The 12,818-nt window shown below is 30.6% G+C and overlaps 1 protein-coding gene across 1 annotated transcript; it reads left to right on the top strand.

Moving 5' to 3' along the window:
- Positions 1-9,769: 9,769 nt before the first annotated feature.
- On the top strand, positions 9,770-12,352 carry LOC118045584 (transcription factor JUNGBRUNNEN 1). Its single transcript, XM_035054249.2, has 3 exons — positions 9,770-10,044; positions 10,734-11,047; positions 11,818-12,352. The coding sequence occupies exons 1-3, from the start codon at positions 9,816-9,818 to the stop codon at positions 12,208-12,210; spliced, it is 936 nt and encodes a 311-aa protein (XP_034910140.1). The 5' UTR covers positions 9,770-9,815; the 3' UTR covers positions 12,211-12,352.
- Positions 12,353-12,818: the final 466 nt, after the last annotated feature.

Genomic DNA, 12,818 nt, shown 5'->3' with positions numbered 1-12,818 from the left:
ATCGAAAAACTGTCTTGTACGACAAAAAATCGAGACAGGATTTCTTTTTTAATATAGATTGTCCTGATTTTATACTCGACCCCTTTTCAATTCGTAAACTGAAATAATGCCGCCCCTCCCCCATCACGTAACCGCTTATCTTGACATGAGATTCACTATAAATTAAGTTAAAAGGTGTTACTATTCACCCACATTCATTGCATGATAAATTATAATAGTAATTTATAGTGTATTACTTTTTTTTAGCATTTTTCCCTTTTGTTTTTCTTTTTCACTCACAGTATATTACTTTCCTTTTTTTTTTTTCCCTACAATACTTTTTTTTAACATTTTTTTTTATCTTTTTTTTTAAATTATATTTGTCAATTGTATATTTTAAATATTGAGCTGGATGAAAATTTCGGTTTGTAATTTTTATCCTTTGAAATACTATGAATTGCTACAATATTTTTTTACATGGTTTTTCTATTTGATTTTTTTTTCAAATTTATATTTTTCGATTTAATGTTTTTAATATTGAGTTGATTAAAAATTTAGTTTTGTAATTTTTTTCTTTAAAACATTGTTGATTGCTGTCGCACCCTCGCGGTGGAGCGCGGCGTCGCGGTGACCCTCGATTGATTTCAAGGTTTTTTTTTTGTTTGTATAAAAGAGTCGCCACCTAGTATTTTGGTTACTAGAAAACCTAACTGGTCTTTCAGAGATTCTAAGGCAAGAGACTGTTGCGTAAAGGGAAGGTATTAGCACCCCTAGTACGCCCTACCTAAGGTAAGCTGCTGGTGTTTGGTTTGCTTTATAATTGCTATGGTGTTAGTGTTTTTTAATCCCATCAGTTTTTCTAGGTTTGATTTAAACTAAATTTATTAAGATAGAAATCCAAGGAGATTTCATGTGCTTCGAAAGCTTATTTTTCCCTTAGTATTTCAAGAGTTTGCAACTCGTAAATTGCAAGGAGGAGGGATAAAAATTTAAAAATCTAGGGAGCTTTAAAAAAACCTATTTTTGCCTTAGTGTTTTATACTATCACGGCTCGTTAACCGTGGAGTAAAAAAAAAATTGAAATGTCCTCGATTATAATCAAGGCTTCTTTCAAGGATGTGTGCAGATTTATTATTCTTAGAAAATTTTTTTGGATATTTACCATTCAGGGTTTCTTTATCCAAATATTAACAGTAAATAATAACAAATTATTCCCAATAATATTTTGGATATTCGTCCTTTAAGGATTTCGTTATCCGAACATCAACGGTGAATAATAGATGAATTCCTCTCAAAATAAGATTTTTTTTTATTTTTTAGAATATTGGCCAATACCCTTTGGAGTTTTACAAACATGTTGTAAAATTCAGAAATGTAAGAAAACAAAATTTTTTGTGTTTAATAAATCCCTATGAAAACACATTTTTAAAAATTTCCAATATTTTTTGTATATAAAAAAAAGAGCGTTCAAAACATGTTAGGGTATTGGCCGTATGCAACACACAAGAAAACTTTTTTTTTTTTTTTTTTTTATCGAAACACAAGTATCACAATTAAACACAAAAAAAATCGCAATAAAAGCTAACCAGCTGTCATATATATTCTAAGATTTATAATAAGCTTAAAGCAATAAAAAAAAAACAATGGTCGGCTGATTTCTTCTCCAGCGGGTGTAGGGAAAACAAAAGGAAAGTCCCTAAATGTAAAAGTTCCTAAACATGAAAGACAAACCCTTTTTACATGGATAACAACTGAACTCAAACATCATGAATGAAATAATGGACAAGCGTTGGCTTTTCTAAACAGAAACCAATTATTCAGAGGGAAGAAACAGCTTTACAACCGAATGCCTAGTATAAAAATAACAAAGGAGGAGAGATTGGGGCTTATACCTGCAGCTTCTGTTTACAGAAAATAAAACCAAAGATTGAAAGTCACAGCTCACGCGTGCCTCCTTGGATACTGGTAAATGACGGACGAAAATAGAGATGTTGAAGCGGACAAAATATTTCATCTATGTGCTGGTAAATGACTGGTTTCCACGTCCCCTGCCTCTCTTGCATTTTCCTTCAAAACTACAGCTCCTGTTTGTAGAAAATAAAACCAAAGACCGAAAGACACAGCTCACATGTGCCTCCTTAGATATTGGTAAATGACGGATGAAAATAGAGATGCTGAAGCGGATGAAATATTTCAGCTATGTGCTGGTAAATGATTGGTTTCCCTGTCGCCTGCCTCTCTTGTGTTTTCCTTCCTTTCTTTTGCTTTTTTTTTCTTGCTCCTTTCTCTTTGTTTTTCTCTTCTTTTTATTTTTTTTTTTTGCCCCTATTAGGTCATTAGAAAGGCTTATATATAGTCTAATTATATCTCTATTTAGAAAAGATTCAATGCATTAATTCTAGAATGCAAATCCCTACTGATTTGTAGTAAAAAAAAAAAAGCAAAAATAAAACTTAAATATTCTGATTCTGATGTCTAATTTCTTTCCAGTTTTTTTAGAGGATGGTGTGGCTTCTTTCTATCCTTTTATAAGGCTAGCTTCTCCCTTTGAAATGATGCAATAAAAATGTAGTTGCAGCTCCAAAAATTAGGCGTGATGATAAAGAAAAACAACAGGAATTTGCAGAGAAAAAAGGAAAGAAATCAGATAGAGGGTTTAGCTGAATCTTATTTTCCTTATTTGGTGTGGTAAAACTCCTGTCATTTATGATGATCTAGCCCCCCTCTCCAGCTTTCAGTATCCTTCTTCAATTCAATCCCTCATTTTAGCACTTTTCGATTCAATCCTTGGTCCAAAAAAATCCTTTGAATCAGTCCTGCGAACTTGGGCTAGATCTTTCCCGCGGTAGAATTCTCTACCTTCACGTTAGATATTCAAACGAGAATATCTTGAGCTTCTGATATCGAAATCAAGTGATTCAAAAGCCCAAAATCATCTACGCATTTAGGACTAAAACTTTGATGAAGGATTCGAAGTGAGATAAAATCGTTTTAGAGAACAGAACCTGATAGTAATCTAGTTGGTCAAAAAGGTTCTTGATTTGACAATGCTGAGCATCCAAATCTGACTGAGAATTTTTCCTAAGAACAATGATCCCTAGGACCTAATAAAGGTGTACGTTAATTTTTCAACATATCATGAGTGACAGAATATACCTAGGATGGTCAGATATTGTATGAAACCGAGTCAGAATCAGAGCCTAAGTTGGAACAAAAAATTGCGACAGCAACAGAACCATTTTTTTAAATGTAAATTCTGAGGGATTTATTTAACCTTAAAGACCAGATAAAAAAGGAATGAATTTAGCATTATGAAGACTCCTGATCAACCTAAGAAAACCTGATGATTTTAGTAGCAAAGAGGAAGGATAAAAAGAGCAGAAAACAACTCAAACAAGGTTTCGAAAAAAATTATTTCTTTTAGTGCTTTTGTCAATCTTTTGGTAAATATGAGCTAAACTTTTACACTCTGTTCAAAAGAGATATACATCGTCTCCAGCACGTGGGGTCCAAAATTGAGTAACAACAATTGCTAAAATGTTTCTCCACATGATTTTTTTTTGTTTTTGTTTTTTTTAATGATTTTCTCAAAAATTATCTTTTTTTGATTTTATTTTTAAATATTGAGCTGGTTAAAAATCATAGTTACAATATATGAGGAAAGCATTGTAGCTTTACTTGTAAATTACTGTGGATTGCTACAATGATTTTTTCCACATGGTTTTTTTTTTTATGTTTTTTTTTCTAAAATTATCTTTGTCAATTTTATTTTTTAAATATTAAGCTGGTTAAAAATTATAATTATAAGTAAATACAAGTAAGGTTAAATTAAGTGGGGAAAACACTATAACTTTCCTTACAAAACACTTGATTTTTTTTCGAGTTTCTTTTGTATTTCTTTTTTTGTAATAGTTTCTTTTTCAAACTTATCTTTGTCCATTTTATTTTTTTAATATTGACCTAATTAGAATTTTATTTTGTAATAAAGCTTAATCATGTGGGGAAAGCATTGTAGCTTTCCTCACAAAACACTGTGGATTGCTACAGTGTCTCTTCAAATGGTTTTTTTTTATGATTTTTTTAAAATTATCTTTGTTAATTTTATTTTTCTAATATTGAGTTGGTTAAGAATTAAAATTATAAGTCATTACAAATAAGGCTAAATCACGTGGGGAAGCACTGTAGCTTTCATCACAAAATACTATGAATTGTTACATTGATTCTAACATGGTTTTGTTTTCCCTGTTTTTTTCATGTTTTTTTTTTGTTATATTTTTTTTTAAATTGTCTCTGTCAAATTTTTTTTTAATATTGAACTGATTGAGAATTTAGCTTTGTACTTTTTTTCCTTTAAAACACTGTGAATTGCTGTAGTGTTTTTCCACATGATTTTTTTTATGATTTTTTTCAAAATTATCTTTGTCAATTTTTTTTTAATATTGAGTTGGTTAAGAATTATAATTTCAATAAAACTAAATCATATGGGGAAAGCGTTGTTGTTTTCCTTATAAAACATTATAGATTGCTACAAATATTTTTCTAAATGGTTTTTTTTTTTTTTTATGATTTTTCTAAAATGGTCTATGTCGATTTTATTGGGGAAAACACTGTAGTTTTCTTCACAAAATATTTTCAATAGCTACAATGTTTTTCCTCATGGGAATTTTTCCTTCAAAAATTATATTTGTTGATTTTTTTTTTAATATTAAGTTGGTAGATAATTTAGCTTTGTAATTTTTTATTTACTTTTTATTAACAGAAAAGCTAAATCATGTGCGAAAAACACTGTATCTTTCCTCACAAAACACTATGGATTGCTACAAATCATTTTGTTCAGTCTTTAAGTTTTTTTTATTACCAACACAACTTTTTTTTTTGGTAGTTGAAATATTGGCTCCATCATACTTTTAGTTTTATTACTTATCTAGCGCTGGTTCACAATTATAACACTATCAAGTACATTTGTTTTATAAGCCCGCGATAATGCACGGGCATGCCATCTCATATAGTACTAGATAATGTTGATAGTGTCATTAAACTTGGTTCAACAGGTCATCCTTGAAATCTTTTGACTCAACTTCTTGTATAGCCTTAGTTTTAAATTAAATTGTTTGAGAGTTTTCTCAACATGACCTAGTTAACTTTACAGGTTCAAAGACAACTTGGATGACTGACATGATCAAATGATTGATATCTTATCCCAAGTGCATTAGTGTCGAAATAATACATAACCCGGCAAAACCGAGGTCGAACCACGAGGAGGTGAACTATATAAATTACAAATAATATATATATTAAATAAGGATAACACAATTGTTAAGGTTAGAGACTAATGATATTTCAAATAAGTACAATATAAACTCTTTTTATTACTAAACTGGAAACCATACACAAATGAGGTTCCGATCAGATTATAAATTGTTAACATGAATACATTAGTTATCTTATTTGAATAATACTAATACTTGAATATCTTATCCCAATGATGAAACAAAATCAACAAAAAGCTGAACAATAATTGAGGCAACTGTACAATCACAAAGCATATGTCAAAGGGAGGGGGCGACTGTGCGAACGAGGATTGAGGCATGAGAAAGGGGGCGGCTGTGTGAATGAGGACTGAGGATTAAGGCCTCAAAGAGGGGAACGAGGACGAGGTTACTCTACTAATGTTAATTATCAAGTCTTAATGCCTTATTGTAGAAAGTAGAAACTAGAAAGCTTTTTATCTTTTTTTTTTTTTTTTTTAATTTCTGAACTGAACCAATTCAATTCGATTTACTTGATTCAAGCAATACAAAACCAGAAACCGAACCAAACCGGAAATTTTCCTAGATATTCTAATCAATTTAATCAGTTTTTTTTGTCACGATTTGGTTTTTTCGATTAATTTTTTGTTTGGTTTTATTGGTTTTTTTGTATTTTTGCTCACCCCTAGTTAAAATGTGTGTCATGCCAAGGTTGCATGTTCAAATTTGAGGGACACATATAATTAATTTTAGTGAGAACAAATTATCATTTAATGTTTAATTTTTTTTTTAAAAAAAGACATCCACTCTTTTAAAAAAAGAAACAGAGCATGCTTTAAGCACACATGTCTAGCTATTTTGTGACAGTCCCAACCTAGCACGTTTAAGCATTTTTTTATTAGTAATTTGGTTTATTGAATTTTATCATTTAGTATTGGGTTTATGATGAATTTATTTTCATTTTTTTAACATTTAATAAAATAAAAAATATCAACTCAACACAATGGAGTCTATAACTAGCGTCGCGGGTTGACCAGGGTGAACCTAACTTGTTTCTTTTTCATTTTTCTTTGGATTTATATAGTCGACAAGATCACGTTGGAAAACTACCACAAGATTTAATTTAAAATTTGAATAATTGTATTGAGTTTAACGAAAATGTTGAAAAGTTTTTAACGGTTTAGATATTATTTGTATTCATTCCCATACTTTTTTATTCAAGTCACAACAATAGTGAAAAAAATAAACTAGTATTACAAAAAAAATTAAAAGTACTATGAAAAACATTATGGCCAGACACAAAATACTTTGGATGCCAGCAATGTTTTTTTTATTTTTTGTCTCTAGGATTGTTTAATTATGCTTTGGTCCTTTATTTTTTTTTCTTGTTAATTATTTGCTTCTTGAGATTTTGAGAAAATGTTTGTCGGTTGGTTAAATCTTGGTTATGTAAAATTAAAAATTAAATTTATATGATTTAGAATAATTACAGCTTTGAAAACTGAATTTAAAGATTCCATAAATATTCAACCCTTTATTTTTTGCCAAATTCATGGATTGATTTACATGCTCAAGGGGGAAGTTTTGTCTCTTTTTTTTTTTTTTTTTTTTCTAGTTTGATCTCTTTGAATTAGCATTATTTGGGATTTGACTTTGTATTTTGTTTTGGTTACCTTGATATATGGATTTTGCAATATCAAGGGAAATGTTCAGTGCTCAATTATGTAAAATAAAAGAAAATTTGGCTCATTTAAAACAATTAAGTGTTGAAGGAACAAGATTTAAACATTTAAGCATGGGAACTATGGTAAACAAGTAGGGAAAAAAGGTTTTCATGTGCAACAAACAAGTCAACATGTAGGAGGCTTTTGTGTTCTTTAAACGTTGTGAGTAGCAGATTTTTGGCAACATAAAGATGGCTTCCATGACAATGTTTGATTGATATTTATTTTTTTAATTTTTTTTTTCAATTTTATCACTTAACATTTGGTTTCATTTAATTTTTATATTAAATTTAGTCCCTTTTATTTTCATTACTATTATTTATTTATTATTTTTTTAATTTCATTCCTCAATATTTTATTTTATTTTATATTTTAAATTTGATCTTCATTATTTTGATTGTTATTTATTTTTCTTTTAATCATTTTTATTGATTTGTTTTCAATTTTATCCTTCGATATTTAATTGATTGTGGATCTTGCTTTGTGATTTTTGTTTTGCCTTCTATGAGGTTAATCCTAGTCTCATGATCTAGTTCATCAATTTTAAAAATTAAACTAAATTGACTTCAGTCATTTTGTTTCTCATTGAAAAATTTATGTTAAGAAAAACATGATCTAACTGATAGCACAGTGCTTGACAATAATATAGTTAACAACACTACAAGAAAATATTGCTAGATAAGTATGATTGAAAAACCAGAATTCATGCAATCGCAGAAATGAAAGTTACTCCAATACTCCTCACGCATGGTCTAGAATAGGACTAGTTACATCACCCGCGTGATGCCACAGGTCAATTATTTTTTACATTTAAAAAAAAAACTAAGATATAAAAATATCAGGTCTTTCTACAAAGTTATATCCAAGAGTCTTAGGTTTGGTTACAACGCCTAACCCAAGAGTAATATCTATAATATTAATAATAACATTAAACTTGCAGGACCTAAATTTAAGTGGGTTTGGCTGCAATACCAGACCCAATAGCATTGGACGTGGGTTTGGTTGCAAGGTCGTGTTATAAAAGTGTGATAATTAAATAGATTAATTAAAAAGAAAAAAACAAAGAAAAAAAACCAACATGAAGAAAAAAACTAATGAGGAAAAATAAAATAAAATATATGAATTAATTGGGTTAACCCTTCAAACCGGGTTAACCCGTCAAACCTTAGATTCGCGTCGTAAAAATTTGATAACTAAATAGAAAAAAAAAATTAATGGGTTAACCCATAATTAACTGGGCTAACTCGTCAAACCAAGTTAACTAGTCTGTGTCATGAAAGTTTGATAACTAAATAGAAAAAATTTAACATTAACAATTTAAATTAAAGAAAAAAAATTAATTAAAAAAAAAAAAAAGCATCATACTTTTCACTGTGGGCTGCACTGTGCAGTCCATAGTCGAAGGCATAAAAAAAAAAAACTAAAGGCATCAACTGAGAATTACATAGAAAAAAATTTAATATTAATAAACTAAATTAATTAAAAAGAAAAAAAACCCTCTAAGAAGTAAAAAAAAATAAATAGAAAGAAATTTAACATTAACAAACTAAATTAAACGAAAAAAATAATTAAAAAAAAAAAAAAGCAAAAAAAATAATTTTAGGTTAACTCGTCAAACCAGGTTAACCCATTAAACCCGGGATCCGTGTTATGAATGTCTGATAACTAAATAAAAAAAAGTGAACATTAATAAACTGAACTAAACAAAAAAAAATTAATTAAAAATAAAAAAAAAAAACAAAAAAAAATCTGGGTTAACTCGTCAAACCGTGTTAACCCGTTAAACTCAGGATCTGTATCATGAAAGTCTGATAACTAAATAAAAGAAAATTAATATTAACAAACTAAATTAAACAAGAAAAATTATGAAAATAAAAAAAACAAAAAAAATTGACGGGTCAACCTAGAATTAACTGGGTTAACCCGTGAAACCAGGTTAACCCGTGAAACTCGGGATATGTACCATGAAAGTCAGATAACCAAATAGAAATAAATCTAATATTAACAAGCTAAACTAAACAAAAATAAGTAATTGAAAAGAAAAAAAAAAGCAAAAAAAAAAATTTATGGGTTAACTTGTCAGACTAGATTAACCCGTTAAACTCAGAAAACGTTTCATAAAAGTTTGATAATTAAATAAAAAAATTAAACATTAATAAACTAAATTAAAAAAAAATTGTTAAAAGAAAAATAAATAAAAAAAGAAGCAAAAAAATAATCCTAAAATGCATAAAAAAACAACTAAAAAAAAGATAATTAAAAAAAAAACACTAAAACATAAGGATCAGGGGTTTTTGTTTTACTGTGGACTGCACTGCACTACGCAGTCCAGAGTGATATCTTTTAGTATATATTACAATTTATCAACAATAAAGACACGGCGCTCATTAAATAAATGTTTTGACTTGAAGAGGCTAAGATACTATTACTGATAGGGAATATATATATTTTATCTTATTTGTTTGATAGACTCAAACTAGAAGCCTCGATGACCAAATCTACCCTTGGCACTGGCCTCCCCAACCCTCATTTTATATATATGTATATATGATACTATTTATGTGATGTCATATATTACTTAAAATTTGAGTCCATGAAAATAAACCTAAAGCTGTGATTGTAGGATCAAGTCCCTCATTTTACAAGTCGTGGATGGCAACTCAGGAACAAATGCGAAGACTATTTCTACCTTCTAAGATCTATGTGGGTCCAGTTTACCTGGTAGAGTCAATATTGAGACTTGACCTTAGCCCCTCAAGAATTTATTAAATAACGTTTGTTCACGTCCAAAATTAACTTCAAACTGCTATGATCATAGTTTCCTCTGAATTGAAAAAGCAGAGAGTAAAAGGGGCTGTAGATAATGGTAGAGAAGGCCATCAGCATGAACAACTGTCAAGGTCATATTAGCAGTACTAATTATAAAGATGATGCCGGCGTTGAAGAAGCTCAACTTCCAGGGTTTCGATTTCACCCAACAGATGAAGAGCTTGTTGGGTTCTATCTTCGTCGAAAGGTGGACAGGAAGCCTCTCAATATCGAGCTCATCAAACAAGTTGATATCTACAAATATGATCCATGGGATCTGCCAAGTATGTAGTCTTGTTCCAGCTTCTTAATTATATTTCACAAAACATCTCTTTTTTATTAAAAAAAATATAAAAGAAATTAGGATTTAATTAATCTAATGTGTATTTTAAGTAATCATTTCATTATTTTTTAAGAATTTATAGTTTCATGATGCTGCCAAGCAAGCTAGTATACTTTTTCTCAATCTAGCCGGGCTGCTTTCGAACTTGACTGGTTTCCTAGATGGCTGTGCTATTGGAACAGTTTGTTTAACTCGATTTTCTAGCTATAATTAATCAATCCATTTTAATTCGTTTTCAAGTTCAACAAGTTCAAATTATGGTTGTACATGTCATAAATTAATATATCTTGATCTGAAAAGATATGCAGAATCAGTTGGGGTTTTCTAGCTTATCAATGGCAGAATATAGCACACACGTAATTATATACAATTTTTTTTTTAAAAAAGATCAATTGAAAAAAAAAGAAAAAAAAAACGAAAGAACAAAAAAAAAACGGTGAAACACACCTCTTTCCGCGTTCCCTTAGCTTGTAGAAGAAAAAACAAAGAGACGATAATTTTCAGTTCTTCTTCCTCGAGAAAAAAATAGCTGGCAAACGATGTTGTATAAACCACTTGTTATTGCATGCCATCTTCTCATTCATTTTGCTGCAAATGTTTCTCTCATTTCGTTGGTATATATTCATGTAGAGCCAAGCAGTGTGGGAGATAATGAAGGATACTTCTTTTGCAAAAGAGGAAGAAAGTATAGGAATAGCATAAGACCTAATAGGGTGACAGGGTCTGGATTTTGGAAAGCAACTGGCATTGACAAGCCGGTATATTCCCTCGGAGGAGAAGGCCGTGACTGCATTGGACTCAAGAAAACACTTGTTTACTATCGCGGAAGCGCAGGAAAAGGCACCAAAACCGATTGGATGATGCACGAGTTTCGCCTTCCCGCCAGTGATAACAACACCAGCTCCACCGCCATCCCCAAAGCTGAAATATCTCCCCAAGAAGCTGTAAGAACATAAACTAACAACCATAAGTTATACATGCTAGAGTGTTTGAGTCTTTTTATTATATTCTCTTGCTAATTCGTGTTCTTCGATAAATCAGTAATTATTATTGATATTAATTATTTTATCAATGTATCATCCCCTTGCAGGAGGACATTGGGGGGGGGGGGGACTCTTAGTATATCTAGTATTATTGTGAATGACTAACATATTTTGTGAAAGTAATATTATTATTTGAATCGGCCAATATGCTTGTGTTAGATTGGGATATATATTCCTATGTTTCCTTTCTATTATACATGTTCTATTAGGTTACGTAAATTGAAACTACTAAATTCAAATTAATTAATAAATATGATTAAGTGTATGAAAGAAATAACAAATTAACTACTTATTATTTGTTTTCTCTTAGCTAATCTCGGTCATTAGATTCAAACACTGCTGGATTTTCTTTTCCGTTGACCGATCGAATTGAGTTCAATCATCCCACCCTGCCACTGCACATGGTATTATTATTGCATGCCTCCTGCAATAATGTTTTTCTGTAAGGAAAGAATACTCTTTTTGCAGTACCGAGCATGTGTCTAGCTAGTTGTATAGTTTGCTCATCTTGTGGTCACATGCATGATGAATGGTTCAAATCGCCTCACGCTTTAATTTCAAACGACGGTCCATATATATCATTTTTATCGTGCATGGGATAATAGAGTTTCATGGTAATTGGGTTCTGATTCTGTTTTTGCTTTTGCAATTATTTTGTTGATTGTTGACAGGAGGTATGGACACTCTGTAGGATTTTCAAAAGAAATGTGTCATACAGAAAATACACACCGGATTGGAGGCAATTATCAACCAAATGTCAACAACCACCAATTGACACGAGCTCCAAGATATGCAGTCCAGTCGAGTCCATTTACAAACAAGAAAGCTACGTCAGTTTTGGTGCTCCAATCATTCAACATTACGATAATAAGCCTCCTGCTGGTAGTCACGCCATCGAAAGGAAACCACTGCATTTGGACCAGTTGAGCCACATAGCTCAGCCACCATCCATGGCTTCATCGTCAAACATGTCCAGCCCGTATATCCATGAGATTTTTACACATGGGGACTGGGATGAGCTTAGATCAGTCGTGGAGTGTGCTTTTGATCCTTTTCTTATGTGAATATTCGTGTAGTTATAATAATGATAGGTATAGGGACTAAAGCCTCACAAGCTAGTTAATTGGTTTTGTAATATATATCTACATGGCACTCAAAGACTTCAATATTATGTTTACCATGAACTTAACTTTTTTTGTTTTGAAAGGTTTTGCTTTTCTGTTGCTTTCCTGGATTTTGTTTGGAAATTTAGTTGGTTTCGAGATTCTTGCGATTGTTTTTTTTTTTTTTGAATGTTCATATATAATTTATTGATGAGATCAACTCTCCCTTCATTACACTAGCTAGTTGGAAGATCCATTACACCTTAAATTGCAATAAGATTTCATATCCCTGCACTAACTACATGGTTAGTTCTTTTAAGAAGAATTATCCCACACCTTAAGACCTTTTTCCATAAAATTGATGTACATTTTGATATTCAAGTTTGAATGTTGTAGTATCTGAAAACATACTTAGTGTCTGAGCAGATCGTGGGATCGATAACATCAATCTTGTATTTTGAATTACCTCAACCCGAGCACATAAGATAATACAAAAAAAATGGCTTACGTACGAATCACTTAGATTTTTCATACTATTCACCGATGTGTGATATTACACTTCGTTAACA

The sequence above is a fragment of the Populus alba genome, chromosome 7, assembly GCF_005239225.2.
Source record: "Populus alba chromosome 7, ASM523922v2, whole genome shotgun sequence".
Classification (NCBI taxonomy): Eukaryota; Viridiplantae; Streptophyta; class Magnoliopsida; order Malpighiales; family Salicaceae; genus Populus; species Populus alba.
Note: the sequence above shows the minus strand (reverse complement) of the source record. Positions and strands in the feature narration are given on the sequence as shown.